A 14789-nucleotide genomic window follows, 5' to 3' on the forward strand; every position below is an offset into this window, starting at 1 on the left:
TGGCATTTTATTTCCTTTTTAAGTGTTTGATTACAGGGTTTTCGTGTGTGTGTATGTGTGCATAGAGCATAAAGCTTTCAGTCGCATATATGTGTAGATTATATTGAATTTTCCGTAGAATGTGGAATGCTTGGGCAGGTCTGGCCTAGTCCAATTAGTTTGTTGTTGTTGTTTTTGTTTCCTTGTTATCTGTCTCAGTGGTGGTACATGTGGGATTTGCAAGAATACGTTCTTCTTTTCTTGGTTTTGTGTGTATGTTGGTAATCTAGTGTGGTCTAAATGGCATCTTCTTCCACACCCCCACTTTTGATTTAGCATGTACCATTACCAATCACTTATTCTCTTCTTTTGGATGGTGATTGTATTCAAAAGGCTGACCTTCATCTCTTTGTGGCCTTGAAGTTCCCTCCAATGGATGCATAGCTATGTTACTCTTTTCTAGAGACTTATAAGAAACTTTTGGGCTTGGTTTATGGCCTAGCTATCGGCTTTGTTTATCCCCTACTACTATCAAAATGAGGCCTTGTTCTTGGCTTTTGCAACTTCCCCTATGCCTATTGGCAATAATTTATTATCCATTGTAGAGATCCTTGCCTTGTTTGCAGAAGAAAACCTCTACTTCTTTCGTAGTGAATAAAGTTATCACTCATTCAAGAGTATCAGTGGCACGTATTTCCTCTCCCTTATGGAAGCAATTATGGGAATTTCTCCATGACTGCTTTATATTAGGAAAGCTTTCATCAAAGTGTTTGTCCTGAGAACTCTTCACAGTATCTATCAGGATCCTAGAAGGGGTTAAGCTTAATTGGACAACCTTTTTGTTGGCTAAAATGGATCAACATTTTTAGCGTGTCATGAAAGGTCAACTCAGTACTATTTCCTATGGGGTCTTTCTACAAAATATCATTCAGATGGCACCTCCCTACCCGTAGAAACCTTATTATTGCATATGGTCCTAATTCTAGTACCCTCTACCCCTTGCTTGTATCAGCTAGGTCAACTTACCATATTTTGGATGTGGTTATAGTTCCATATATATCTCTTTGGCATCGTGGCCTTTGGTACATGTCTTTGAAAGGAATGAAAATGCTTATCAATTTGCAATATCTTCTATCCCTAGACTATAAGTGTTTTGAGTCTTGTGATCATTGTTTATATTGTAGGCAGATCCATAGTATGCATAAGAATTCTTGCATGAAGCACATGGGTGAGCCTTTGGCTCTTGTATATTTGGATGTATATGGTCCCATGCCACCCTATCAATTGCTAGGTGGTGTGAAGTACTTTGTCACCTTCATTGATGATTACTTACATAAGGTCTGGGGTTATCCTATTAAGAAAAAATTGGATATCTTGTCTACCTTTCAGGGTTGGCTTACTCAAGCTCGTAATTGTAACCTTGTATTTTTGAAACTCTATGTGGATGATATGCTTGTTGTTGGGAGAGCTCATGATGAGCTAGATGCCTTGAAAACTCAGATCAAGAAGAGCTTTGAGATGAAGGCCATGGGATAGGCCTACATATTCTTGGGATATGCATCACATGCATTTGCTCTAAGGGGTTCCTTTATCATAGAAGGAGTATATTTAGAACGTCCTTGACTAGTTTCATATGCAAGATGGTAAGCTTGTTGGCTATCCTCTATCTTCTCATGTGAAGGCTAGTCATCAGGCCAATAGTCCATAGACCGATGAGTAGAAGGTTGAGATAGCCAATTTCCCTTATGCATCCATAGTGGTAGTTTGATCTATGTCATTATAGCCACTCATCTTGACATAGCATTTGCAATGGAAGTTGTAGCACACTATATGGCTATACCTGGTAGACAACATTGGGATGATGTGAAGGGTATCATGAGGTACCTGAAGTGTACAATAGCTCTGTGCATATGTTATGGTGGCCAGGATATAAAAGTCATGGGATACAATAACTTTGATTATGCAGGGCATGCAAATAGTAGTAGGAAGTCCACCTTTGGCTATGTGCTTATCTTTGCTAGGGGTGTTGTTTCTTGGACATCCAAGGTGCAAAAATGCACAACTCTCTCTACTACTACTGAGGTCAAGTATGTTATAGCCATTGAGGCTTGCAAGGAGGCTCTCTAGTTATGCTGTCTGGTAGCAAACCTTGGTATGATTGATGTGGTCCCTACATTGTATCCAGATTATATAACTACTTTTTAACTAGTCAATAATCCGGTCTTCCATGCAAAGATGAAACACATTGAGGTGCATTACCTCTTCATGAGAGAGGTCATTGAAGATATCTTTGTTGACCTTATTAAGATCTCAATTGACCAAAATCCTACATATCTACTCACCAAAAGTGTGTCAGCGGATAATTTTTCCTTCCTTAGGAAGTTGATGGGTGTTGGATGAGATGACTTCTTTCATTATCCTATTATACTTATATACATTTATACTTTACCACTTGTTTCTCGTTATCTCCTCACTAGGGGCACATTCACCTTTAAGTAGAAGGTTGTTGGGGATAAAGGCGCATGTGACTAGTTGCCTATGTATTAGTTACATTGACAGTACCTACACACTTGTACATTGTAGGTGGTGGACACCCATCATTATCACTTCATTCTTTATTCTTTGAGTGACATTTGAATAAGGAAAGTCTAGTCACACATTGTGACTATTGGACTTTCCACATCTTGTGTGTCTCTCTCTCTTGCTCTTGCTCCTTCCACCATAACTCTTGCTTCCACTCGTATGCTTTTTCTCTGGGCTCACTCGCTTCAAGCGCATCAATAGTTATCAGAATATCAAATTTTCCCGGAAGGTATCCAAGTTCTTTACAAGTCATACTCTTTGATGGGTTCCACTAACTTCCCCAATTGACTAGGGAATGGGGCAATGTCCACTTTGATTTTTCCTCTTTCTTCAATCAATGGTTGCATCACTACACATTGATGACTGGTTGGAGATACATCCATCTCTTCTATCTCTTGGATCTTTGATTTTCCATCCTAGACTATCTTTATATTCTTCTGTGGCATCGGATTGTTTGCATTGTATTTTTTAATACTATGCTACTTTGTGGCTCTATTGGAAGCTTGAAATTCACAGTTTTTGTAGGTGAAATATTCTCTTTTTGAACTATTGATTCTCTTTTGTTGGCTCATGTAAATGTAGCTACTTCCGATTCTACTAGATTGGAGGCAAGCACTTGATTCTTTTATTGGTTGTTTGTGTGATATTAGGCTTGATAGGGGTTGGACGACTGAGACAGTCTTTAGCAGTGTGGCCTTCTCCTTTGTATTGGCTATAGAGGGGCTTGTAATCCATGGATCTTCTAGGGTTTGGAAAATTGGGAAGATACAACTCTTTTCTTCACATCTATAGCATTCCACTTTTGATCTCTAATGACCACCACCAGATTGTCTTTCTCTGTAACTTTGGGCAAGGAACTAGCTTGGACCAAAATTAGGGCCAAATTCTCTGGGACATCTATGTAATCATCACATAGACTAGTAAGGTTGATGTAGAGGGTCCTCTATTCTAATTTTGGTTTATAACTCCTATTGGGGATATTGGTTGTTGGTTCCAGTTGGTAGGGTTCCACTATTGTTGTTGACTTGCCATTGGGGAAACTATTTGAGGCCATTGTTATTGTGGTTGAACCATCATTAGAGGCATTGTCTGAGGCCACTATGGATTAGATGCATTGTAGGTACGACTTCTCTTTCGGAGGTCATAGACAACCTTGCTTCAACTTCATCATATAATCTTCTACCTTCTAATACAGCTTGTAGGTTGACTATTCTTCTCAACTCCATAAACTTATGAACTTTTGGTCGTAGGTCTCTAAGAAAAACTCCCTTCTAGATGTCTTTATCCAAGTTATGGTTAGTCCATCTCTTTAGTATGAATTCCATTCTAGAGGCATATGATTCCGCCCATTCTCTAGAGGATTGATTTAAATTCATGATCTCCTCCCGCATCTGCTTTTCAAAATCTTTATGCTCAAATTTAGTGAGAAACGTCACCTTCAGCTCATTGTCCCGGGAATATGCCGAAAGTTCCTACTATTTGTCTCTCATACCATTGAAATACCATGCCTTTGAAAGTGGCAGAGAATATCACCAACCAATGCTTGAGGGTTCTGGCATTGTTGGCCACACACGCTACCATGAACTTGGCTACATGAAGATCGGGGCCTTCATTGTGTTCTCCCTTAAAGATTGGCAACGAGACTACATTTGCTGGCATGTCATCAATATTTCTAGAATGGATTTAGCTAGGAAGGGAACCTTAGTTTACCATTGGGACTTCTGTGAAGAGTGCCACAAGGGGATCAAAGGAGGATTCTACTGCTAGCTTATTCTCGACTTTGATTTTTTCCTTTTCTCTTCTCACATACCTCTAGATTCATTCTAGTACTTCATCAGGGAGTTGGGCCCACCTAGCTTGTTTGTGCATAATAGAAGGGTATCAGAGAGACTTCAGTCTCTAGAGGACTCTCTTCTAAAATTTCTTCTACTTCTTTTTATTCAATGTCTTTGAATCCCACTTTCATGCCATTGCAAAGAGAAAGATATTCAGTTTTGAAGGTATCAAAATTCATTATTTAGTTTTGACAGCATCAAAATTAATTCTTATGAGGATCGTCATAGTGCCATTATCTTGGTAGTACCAACTTTGAGGGGTCTTAATGGTGTATGTTGTAACGAACACTCTATCTACCAACTTCCACTAGATTTCCAATTGGACTATCCACGCACTAAGCATGCCACATGTCTTGTTGTTGTGCATCCATGTACAAATCCTAGCTCTTTCTCTTTTTATATATGTGAACCTCCATTAACCATAGCTCTTGAAGCTTCTTTACAATATCCCACTTGATGATATTTGGAAATTATTAAATGAAGGGTGAATCTTCCATTGATACTCATCCTTTCTATTTTACTCTTCAATTTTTTGGAAGACAGTTGGCTATAGTGATACAACTTTTTGTAGCTTCAGAAGATAGTGGGATCAATCTGTTGTAGGTAGCTCGCATTAAGATAGTAATATGTTCTTACCATTGAGGAATGAACTTGTTGTAGAAAGTGGCTTTGGCAATAGGAATCTCCAATTATTCAAGGGTATCAAGGACTTTGTAAATATCCATTAAATTCTTCTTCTCTCAGTAGTGCAATTTCCTTCATTTTCAGCATCTTCAGATTCTTGTTGACGGTAGTTTTTCATGGTGGCCGCCCACCAAAAACATGGAGCCCTGAGAGGAACACCAAGAAAACAAGGAAACTACCGTAAGAAAATCTATCTTATCACACCAACAAGCTTGTTCTTTATACTTTAATCAACCACAAGAAGAAAAAGAATACCAAGAATAACAAATCTTTATGCAGCATCATATAATGAACCTCCCATGGATTTATCACAATAATTTTTCGATATATTCTTCATAAAAACCATCAAAGAATCAAATAAACACAAATAATTGCTCAACTTTGAATGAATTCATCACATAATATTCATATATCATCATCTTAATAGTCTTCATAGTCTTTCTCTCAATATCTAACATGTAAATACAATGTTTCTTCATAAAAATTGGCTCTCTCTCATATACTATCTCTCTCACTTATGCTCTCTCTGAATAGTACATCAGAATAACAAAGAATCACCATCAATAATCCTCTCTTGATCATGGATACACCTCTCAAGAGATATGTTTGATATGATGAGGTATGAGAGAAACTAAATTGACCTTTCAAGGTCACTATTGTCACTATCACTTTAGTCTGAAAATTCACTTCAAGTCTCCATTAGCTACTTTCTTTGCTTATTCGAACTCTTTTGAGCTAATATTATTCCATTTCCAAGATTAAAAACCTTCCCCAAGCTAAACATCATTCAAACAGAACACTCACAAAAGCATATAGAAGACAACATAAGATATACAAAAGATCAATAAAAGAAAGTATAAAACTATATAGCTCAAACCAAAACCAATCTAAACCATTAAAACCATCCAACACACTCTAAAAAATTCTCCAAACCACTCATCTACTATCTCAACCTCTCATAGACACACTACAAAACTAATCAGCGCATCATAACTCAATCAAAAACCATCAGAGCTTCTCAAACATTTTCAATGTAATCCAAAACAATCTAAAACATTTCCAAATCGATACAAAAACCAATCAATCAACCACAAAAGAAACCATTCAATACTAGAAAAAAAAAACTCAAAAAACAAATTAGTTCAACCCTCAACAATGTATTAGATTATGCATTTTACAACAACCTCTTGTTTGCTTTTTCATTTCTTTCTTGGTGTAGTGCTATATCTCTTTGGTCATGGCACACATGTGGCTGATGATGTTGTTGGAGGAGCTAGGGCTAAGTAGAGAAAGCAGTGTCGTGCTTGAAGATTCATTGATGAGTCCATTCTTTCTAATTTATTTTGAAATGCACATTGTCTATAATATATTGAAGTAATATGTATAACCTTGGGTACTATATTTGATGGTGTAATTTGACTTGAGTCATTCAACCACTCTACCATTCAATTGGAGTTAGCTTAATTTCAACCCTAGTATGAGCAATAATCAAATTAGTTTTTGTGAATCTACATGCTTCACTTTTATAAATCTTGGATAGCTCTCACCTTTATTAGTCTTATACTTAACTACATGGCTAGTTCAAGCACTACCATTGTCAGTGACAATTGGTTTGAACTTCAAAGGAGTTGGTACTTTGATAATGAAGCAATATCCTAAAGTTACATGGATACCTTGCATTGCTCACAATTTAAATCTATTTCTTAAGAACATTTGCAAGCTCCCATTTATTAAATAGACCCTCTTCTAGTGAAGTCACATTGTTAAGTTCATTAGAGAGTGTCAATTTACATACTCTCTCTTTAGAGCTAATTCTACATTAAAGACCTTGCAAATCTTTTGTGCCACATGATTTTCCACAATGTATTATGTGCTAAGTACATTGATTTCTATGTGACATCCAAGACCTTATTCTTGATTTTTGTGGAAGGAGTGTTTGTTTTTTGGGGGGGGGGGGGGGGGGGGGTCAGTCATACATACATAGAGTATACATATAGTGAACCTCGCTTGAACCTCATAAGAAGGACTGTGAGGCAAGCCTTTCACACGTCCAAGACCTTATTCTTAGAGATTAGGCAAAATGTCATGTTTATGGAGTATGAGACAAGCCTCTAATGCACACAAAAAGGGAGACTAAATTTCAAAAAAAAACTTTTAGACTATAAGACAAACCTATAACACAACAAAAGCATGGATCAAAATCCATTTGGATATGCATATATTATTCAATTTAATCTCAAATAATGGCGTAATATCTATTTAAGAACCATTATTTAGGTTGAATAATACTATCTAGGTTTATGTAAGCTAAGTACAAATAAGACATGCATGCTCGAGACCTCAGATAACGACCATATTTTTTAGCCTCCTTAATCTTTTTCTTTCTGTACTAAAGAATCTCCATTGATGATGATATGCACACTCTAGTCTAGAATATATAGGCACATAATCCTTTGTTATGGATGTGATGCAAATGCGACCTTATAGAGTGGGTTCACATAATTTACACTCCTTTGGAGATATTCTTGCATTCATCCATATTGGTAGCTCAAGTATGCATTCCTCCATATTCTTTGGTGCATGTGATCAAGCATAATCAAAAGAACCTAGATTGTTGTACTTCACAAGAGTAAGCTCTATCCATTTGAGGCACAACATCATAGTATCACAATGGTTGATTGAAAAAGCCAAACTTGAATGGTAATGTTAAATGACAATTAAATGTTAGTAAGATTGGTAAGGAAAGTCTTGAGAGAAAAAGTGGATTGAAATGATGCTAGGCATTTTAACTTTTAAATAGAAATAAGATCTTATTTGAAAAGCCCTTTTCACTTTAACAATGGATGTAACTAAAGAGCAATATTTATATATATGGAGAGAAATTACACTATCAAACATGTACAATGTTCTTGTGTGGATTGTATTAATGTTGAGAAAAGTGGTCGCTACAGACAGGATCTACAAGTTCATGAATATTTCCCCTTTATGAGTATTAAAAGAAATATGAACCCATGTTTCACCTTTTGCAGTCTATGAAAAATTCAAGCCTTTATGGAATTAGATTAATAAAAGATTTGACTAGGTTTTTGTACTCCTAGTCATAGTCATTGACATAGATATAGGTGGAGATAAGTTTGGATGATGATAGTAGCCATGATATTTTGCTCATTTGGAGTCTCATGAAGAACCTTGTTGATTCTTTCTTATGGGGACTTTTCTTATATCAAGTGAATTTGGAGTATGCTCACAAGAGTGTTTTTCAATCTTGGATTGATGAAATTGCTAAGTTGTTTGTGATGGGCTCACAGCTCTTGGATTTTAGTAAGTTGTATGCCATCTAATTGTTATGGCTCTATATCATAATGAATTTGCATGTGTGGTTCATGGAGATCCTCTTTTTGCCCACCTACACAATGATATGGACTAGGTTAAGCATTTATGCAACTTTTTGCACTTGAATTGCATGAGGCTCCTCTTCTCTACTGGAGTATCATATTTGTTGAATATCGAGCACTTTTCTCACTAAATTATAGTGCATATCATGCATAACAATCTTCAAAGAATATCTCCCAGATTGCTAGTGTGCATTCTAAAAGGATATTTGGACAAACACTACCTTTGGAGATGTATAAACCAACCATAAGGACAACACTAGCTTAAGAGATGCATAAACCAACCATAAGGACAAACACAAACTTTGGAGATGCATAAACCAACTATAAGGTTAAACACTCGCTAGGGCGATAGTAGTACTAAAGGTGAACAAGAAAAATGTATGATGTGTGGTAAGGAACGACAGCAAACGCCGGCCAGAGTTTTGATGAAACTCTTGAGAGAGAGAGAGAGAGAGAGAGAGAGAGCGCTAGCTATAACCAGTTGCTTCGTCCTCGTTCTTCTTTATCAGCAGCATCATCATCATCTTCTACGCTTGTGCTTAGATCGTTCGTGATGATGATGGTGAGGCGGAGGGAGGAGCTCGGGATGGCGAGTGCATCTAATGTGCTTACATCTTGCCGCATGGCAGTGGCGCTAATCCTGTTTATAAGCCTGGTTGCTGATCGTGATCATGGGACGGTGGAGGGCCTTGTCCACCATCATGTGAGGAGGCTTCACGTACTGCGGCGCTACATGTCGTCGTCGTCGTCCTCCGATGACGATTTACTGCAGAGCAATCCTCTCTGGATAAATCAAACCGTCGATCACTTCACTCCTGAGGTTTCTCTCTCTCTCTCTCTCTCTCTCTCTCTCTCTCTCTCTCTCTCTTTTTCTCTCTCTCATACACACACGGGTGTGAGTGATTGTGCCTGTGAGCGTGCGAGGGAGGATGAGTGAGTGAGTGTGTCTGTGCAATTCACTTTGCCTATGGTTGGATCATTACATCTAGTGTTGTACCTTTTGTGTGTATGTCAAACACTTAATGATCTATAAGCTTTATGTTTAAACACTTTTCTTTTAGTATCAACGGTCATTATTGTCTTTTCTTTAACGTTAACTACACACCAAATGGCACACACCCACTTTGCAAATGTCAACCGATCAAAGTATACTTTAGAGGTTGGGCGTTTACAGTTTTTTACACATTGAAGAGGACATGACCTACTGTTTACCTACTAAACAGGTGAACTACCCACTCACTTTTGGATGGGGAGTCTCCAAGGCTTAGCTCGTAAAGTGATGGACACGGGTGCACTTTTTTGCATTTGCAACCAATCAAAAAAATAAGAAACATATGATTTTTTACCTTTTTTGCAAAATGTGTCCTTTGGGTTTGTAAAGGCTTTTACAAAATATGTTCTTTTACAAAACAAGCTGGGCCCATGTCCATGCCTAGTTTCCAAAATTGCATGCCCACAGTTTGGGCAGGGTTTGGGTGTTTGTCAGTTGGTGTGTAACCAGCCTAAGTATTAGATGCCTTGGAAAATTCCCATTGTCTCTAACTTTTAATCTTGATATTTCTAGATATTAGTTAACAAGTTTTCTCATGATTTTTTTAATACTACAACACAAGAGCATTGAGATCCAAAAGCCATGTATAGCACCCACAAGTTGGGGTATATTAAAGCTTACTCAATGCTTGAGGGGGGGCTTGAAGAGCTTTTGAAACTACACTATATTGCTTTATAGTTCTCCAAATCATCTTGACATCCTTGAAGCACCTATCAAAAGCATAATCAATATCTTCTCTCCTAAATCTAGCCCCTCCATGGACGGTGACATTTCTATTACCCAAACTCTTTTACGAACTATGGTTGTGGTTACAACCCTCAACTTCTAGGATTTCATAGTCATTTCTCATCATCTCTACAAGAATTGCAACATAAAATCCAAAATACTTAACTAGAAAGAAAAAGAGATGGCTAAAAAAGATCTTTTGAAGGTGACCTTTAAGAGAAACTAATTTGTCATACAAAAAATGACATGATAGGTGCTCATGTGGTTGTGGGCATGCCTAATCATGTTTACACACATATCCTTATGTGTGCATGCATAATCCAGATTCAGAAGAATCATATATGATATAATTAGTATCTCTCAAAGTCATGTATTTTATTGAATTAGGAACCTTGCTAGAAAAAATATGATATTTTGTATTGAACTATCTTTACAGTATACCATTTGATCTCAAATGCAAGTTATACCCTATACTGGTTGAATTATTTTTACATTCTACCATTTGGTCTCAAATGTAAATTCTTTGCATATGAAAACAATCATAATTTGGCTTGTAATATGCTTAATAAGAAATAATGATAAGTGAATATAACACTAAATCAATTTATTCCAAAGAAATCATTTTGAGGCTAGAAAAAAGCCAATTCAAAGTTAGATGTTTAACGACTTGTGTAATCTTTCAATTACGAGAGAGATTACGAGAGAGAGAGAGAGAGAGAGAGAGAGAGAGAGAGAGAGAGAGAGAGAGAGAGAGAGAGAGAGAGAGAGAGAGAGAGAGAGAGAGAGAGAGAGAGAGAGAGAGAGAGAGAGAGAGAGAGAGAGAGAGAGAGAGAGAGAGAGAGAGAGAGAGAGAGAGAGAGAAGCATTAATTTGAATGCACTACTTAATGTAGCTATTGTTTATTTTTCTTGTAACATAGGACACACGAATGTTTTCTCAACGATACTATGAGTATTTGGACTACTTTGTTGACCCTAAAGGACCTATATTTCTTGAGATATGTGGAGAGTACACATGTGATGGCATTTATAATGATTATTACACAGTAAGTATATTTTCAATTTGTTAATGAGTTCCTTGCAAGAGCTTCCCATTGCATTTCTCAGTGAAGCTCTATTAAAAGAGTCCATATGGGAAGGGATGAACATTCAATGTGATCTATAACACATTCTACTAATGACTATTATTATGTTACTTTAGGTTCTTGCAAAAACTGTGGGAGCTGCAATAGTTACATTGGAACATCGTTATTATGGACAAAGCATCCCAACCCCAAACTTAAGTACTAAAAATTTAAAGTATCTGACTTCAAAGCAAGCACTCTTTGATTTGGCATACTTTCGCAAATATTATCAGGTAAAAGATTTAATATCTACTTAATGCACACAAAAGTTGATGGTTTAACTTTTAACATGCTCAATAATGGTTGTTGTTTCAAAGTTTAATCGTCTATGTTTACAAACTAAAATGATAAAGAAAGAAATTTGATTATGCATTGGTTTGTTAAGTTTGGTTTTAATAATTTATAATATTGGTGATATTTAAGGTTTTGAAAGGTGTTACATACTCATCATTTTGGAAAGTCTTGGAGAATACAACTCCCTATTTTTTAAAAGGTTTATTTAGAGAAAGAAAGTGGGGTGCATGGAGACCCTCAACAAGCTTTTGTCAAGTCTCCTTATGTATAGTACTATTAGAAATATCAAATACTAGCTTCTAAATCAAAGTATAGAAAACCATTTCACAATGTGCATCTAAGTAAGATAATAATTGAACCAATAAAAACTTAGGAGTGAATTTTCACTACATGCCTATTTTTTGCAACTTTATTGAAGTTGAGCTACTTTTTTGGCTTAATATCCAAATGTACAAGCCTAAAATGCAAAAAAAATATTTCAATTAAAATTTCACCCTAAAACACTTTTAAAATCAAAGATATTTTACATAACATTGCCCAACATTGCAAATTTTTGGTGTTTAATCAACAAAAAAGTTCGACCTTCTATTTTTACCCTACCTAAATACTACCAAAATACCACCTCTAATCTAGATATAAAGTAGCCACCATGTTCCTTAGCCTCATCACCTTTCACATAGTCAACTAGTAATCTAAGTTTGAAGCTTCTCCATCTAGTTGATCAGATCTCTCATGCACCAATACAAAACTGGTATTGTTAATAAGCTAGTGATAATATGTGTTTGAATATGTCACAAAGTTGTATAATTTCTCCAAAAGATGGAAAAAGAAGTGCTAGAAAATGGCAACTTATCAAAGATCTCTATAGTAATAGTGACATTGAAACAAAAGTTGCTATAAGAAATGCAAACTTGACTCCTTTGAAAGATGCAAAGTACAAGTCTTGATGCTTACATAATTAAATAATGCTACACCCCAAAATGCATGGGTAGAAAGTAAACAGTGTTTCCCTATTTGAGAAATAAAGCCACAAGAATTGACATGAATTTTGAAGATGTCAAATAGACGATGGAAGGCTATTATGCTAAGAACATAGATCCACATTAAGTTATTTGTTGAGTAGGTGATAGATGGTGTAGCAAATGAGGGTGGGAAAAATCAAGGACTTATGATTTTAGAATCCAAGTTGGATTTGTATGGCCATAATATTAATAAAAAAATTTAGACAGTATTACCAAATATATTTTAAACTTCAACTTCACTTGAGGGACTAACTTACTAAAAAGAGATTCAAAGACATTGCTTTTATAGTTGATATTCTCATTGAAAAGATAATATGCCAAATAAGTATGCTAATATGTCAAATAAGTATGCTAATATGTTATATTATGTGGCATACTTAGAGATCTAAATTAAGTTGCACTTAGCTCTAATGTTGATAAAATATAGAAATATTTTGTGTAACTTGAAAGTCTACTTGAGAATGTAAACTAATTGATCATACTCAAAGATTTACTAGGCTTTTTGCAAAGTTAAGTTGCACTTAGCTCTAATGATGATAAAATATCCCATCTAACTTGCAAGTTTCTTTGAGAGCTTAAAGTTGTTAATCCAAATCTAGCTTAGCTAGTTAGCTTAAAAATTGAAGTCATAAAATAAATCAATCATAAGTATACTTAACTTACTATTACTTGAATTGAGAATCATTTGATCTAATCTTTAAAGTACTTCCAATGAGACAAACCTATTCTTTTGTGGTATGTTAAGTACAACAATGGCCTTTGTAGATAGGATAATTCTATCACACTATATATATAATCCATTCTTGATAGGTTTATCTCTATATATTACGGGCCCAATTTGTTGATATGACAATTCTTATAATCTACAATATGAATAATCATGTTTTATATAGAGCTCTATTGCCATAATGTGAGTTAGGTAGGTCATGGGGACCAAATGGTTACCAACAAGTTGCTTGGTGGTAGCATCTAAATATTGGTAGTTTATATCGATGAAGCTAAAAGTAACATGGAAAGAACTTCTATATAGTAACAACATGGAAACATTGTTATAAGATCATACTTAGTTAGAAACATACAAAAAGCTACAATACCAAGAAAAGTGTGTTCTCAATGGGGTTGTGCTTAGCTTGATGTTAAGCCTTAAGCTTTATTTTGAACCTAAACTCTCTTAAAGAAAGAGGGTATCACTTCAAGAAGGCACTACATAGGTGAGATAAAAAATAAGAAAGGGAGAAAACCAAATCTTGAAACAACTCTTGAGTCTCTTAATTCAAACTTTGGACGAGTGAGATATGACAAATCTATATTTTTCCTTCTTTTACAATTTTGTGTGTGATCTTGTTGCTCAAAATAGTGATGTGTATTTTTAGATTTTTTTTTGGATTGATTGCCTTTCTTTATATAATTGTTGCAAAGTCCTACCTGCTATAAACAACCAATGTGTGTGTGCCAAAAGTTCACTACTCCTAAGATATCTCTCACGTGAGAAAATTTTATAATATTTTAATATAGTGGCATGCATATTGACTCCCCCTTTGATGCATATTGGAGCACATAGGTGAGAAGTAGCTTCTTGAAATTAAGATATCTCAATGTCTCATATATGTAGTATGTTCCATCTATATCAAGCCTTTACATCTCTATGCACCACATGTACTACATACATCATCTCATCATGGAATAGTATATCTACTACTCCAAATCCTTTGGCCCCTTGGAAGTTTGTGATTGTGCTAAGAAAATCATATTTTTTATCTATATCCATGTATGAACTTAAATAGCTCCATGTGCATTGGTGTGTCTTATATATTTGTTTAAAAATCAGATCTGTTATTTAGTTAGTACATCATTCCCTTTATTAATTAAAAAACATTTCCACTTTTTACATATTCCTTTATTTCAAATACCTAATCTATGCATAGCTATGAAACATAAGGTTGTACATTCTTTTTTAGCCCACATGACACACTCTCTCATCTAGTTAGGAATGCATATCTATGAAACATAAGGTTATATTTCCAATTAGGATATTTTTGCTTTAATCTTGAAAAATGTATAAGACTACATTTTTGGGAGGGGAGGGATGAAATTAAG

The 14789-nt window shown here is 35.6% G+C and overlaps 1 protein-coding gene across 1 annotated transcript in view; it reads left to right on the forward strand.

Moving 5' to 3' along the window:
• The first annotated feature begins 8847 nt into the window (after positions 1-8847).
• Positions 8848-14789, forward strand: part of LOC148029428 (putative serine protease EDA2) — a 133855-nt gene continuing 127913 nt past the window's right edge. The window contains exons 1-3 of the mRNA XM_087688707.1: positions 8848-9296; positions 11173-11298; positions 11454-11609. Coding sequence (XP_087544833.1) covers positions 9030-9296; positions 11173-11298; positions 11454-11609 — 549 coding nt within the window. The 5' untranslated portion in view covers positions 8848-9029. The remainder of the gene's footprint in view (positions 9297-11172; positions 11299-11453; positions 11610-14789) is intronic.

This window comes from Lygodium microphyllum, chromosome 11, assembly GCF_053477565.2.
Source record: "Lygodium microphyllum isolate KBCC chromosome 11, Lygodium_microphyllum_v1.1.10, whole genome shotgun sequence".
NCBI classification, from domain to species: Eukaryota; Viridiplantae; Streptophyta; class Polypodiopsida; order Schizaeales; family Lygodiaceae; genus Lygodium; species Lygodium microphyllum.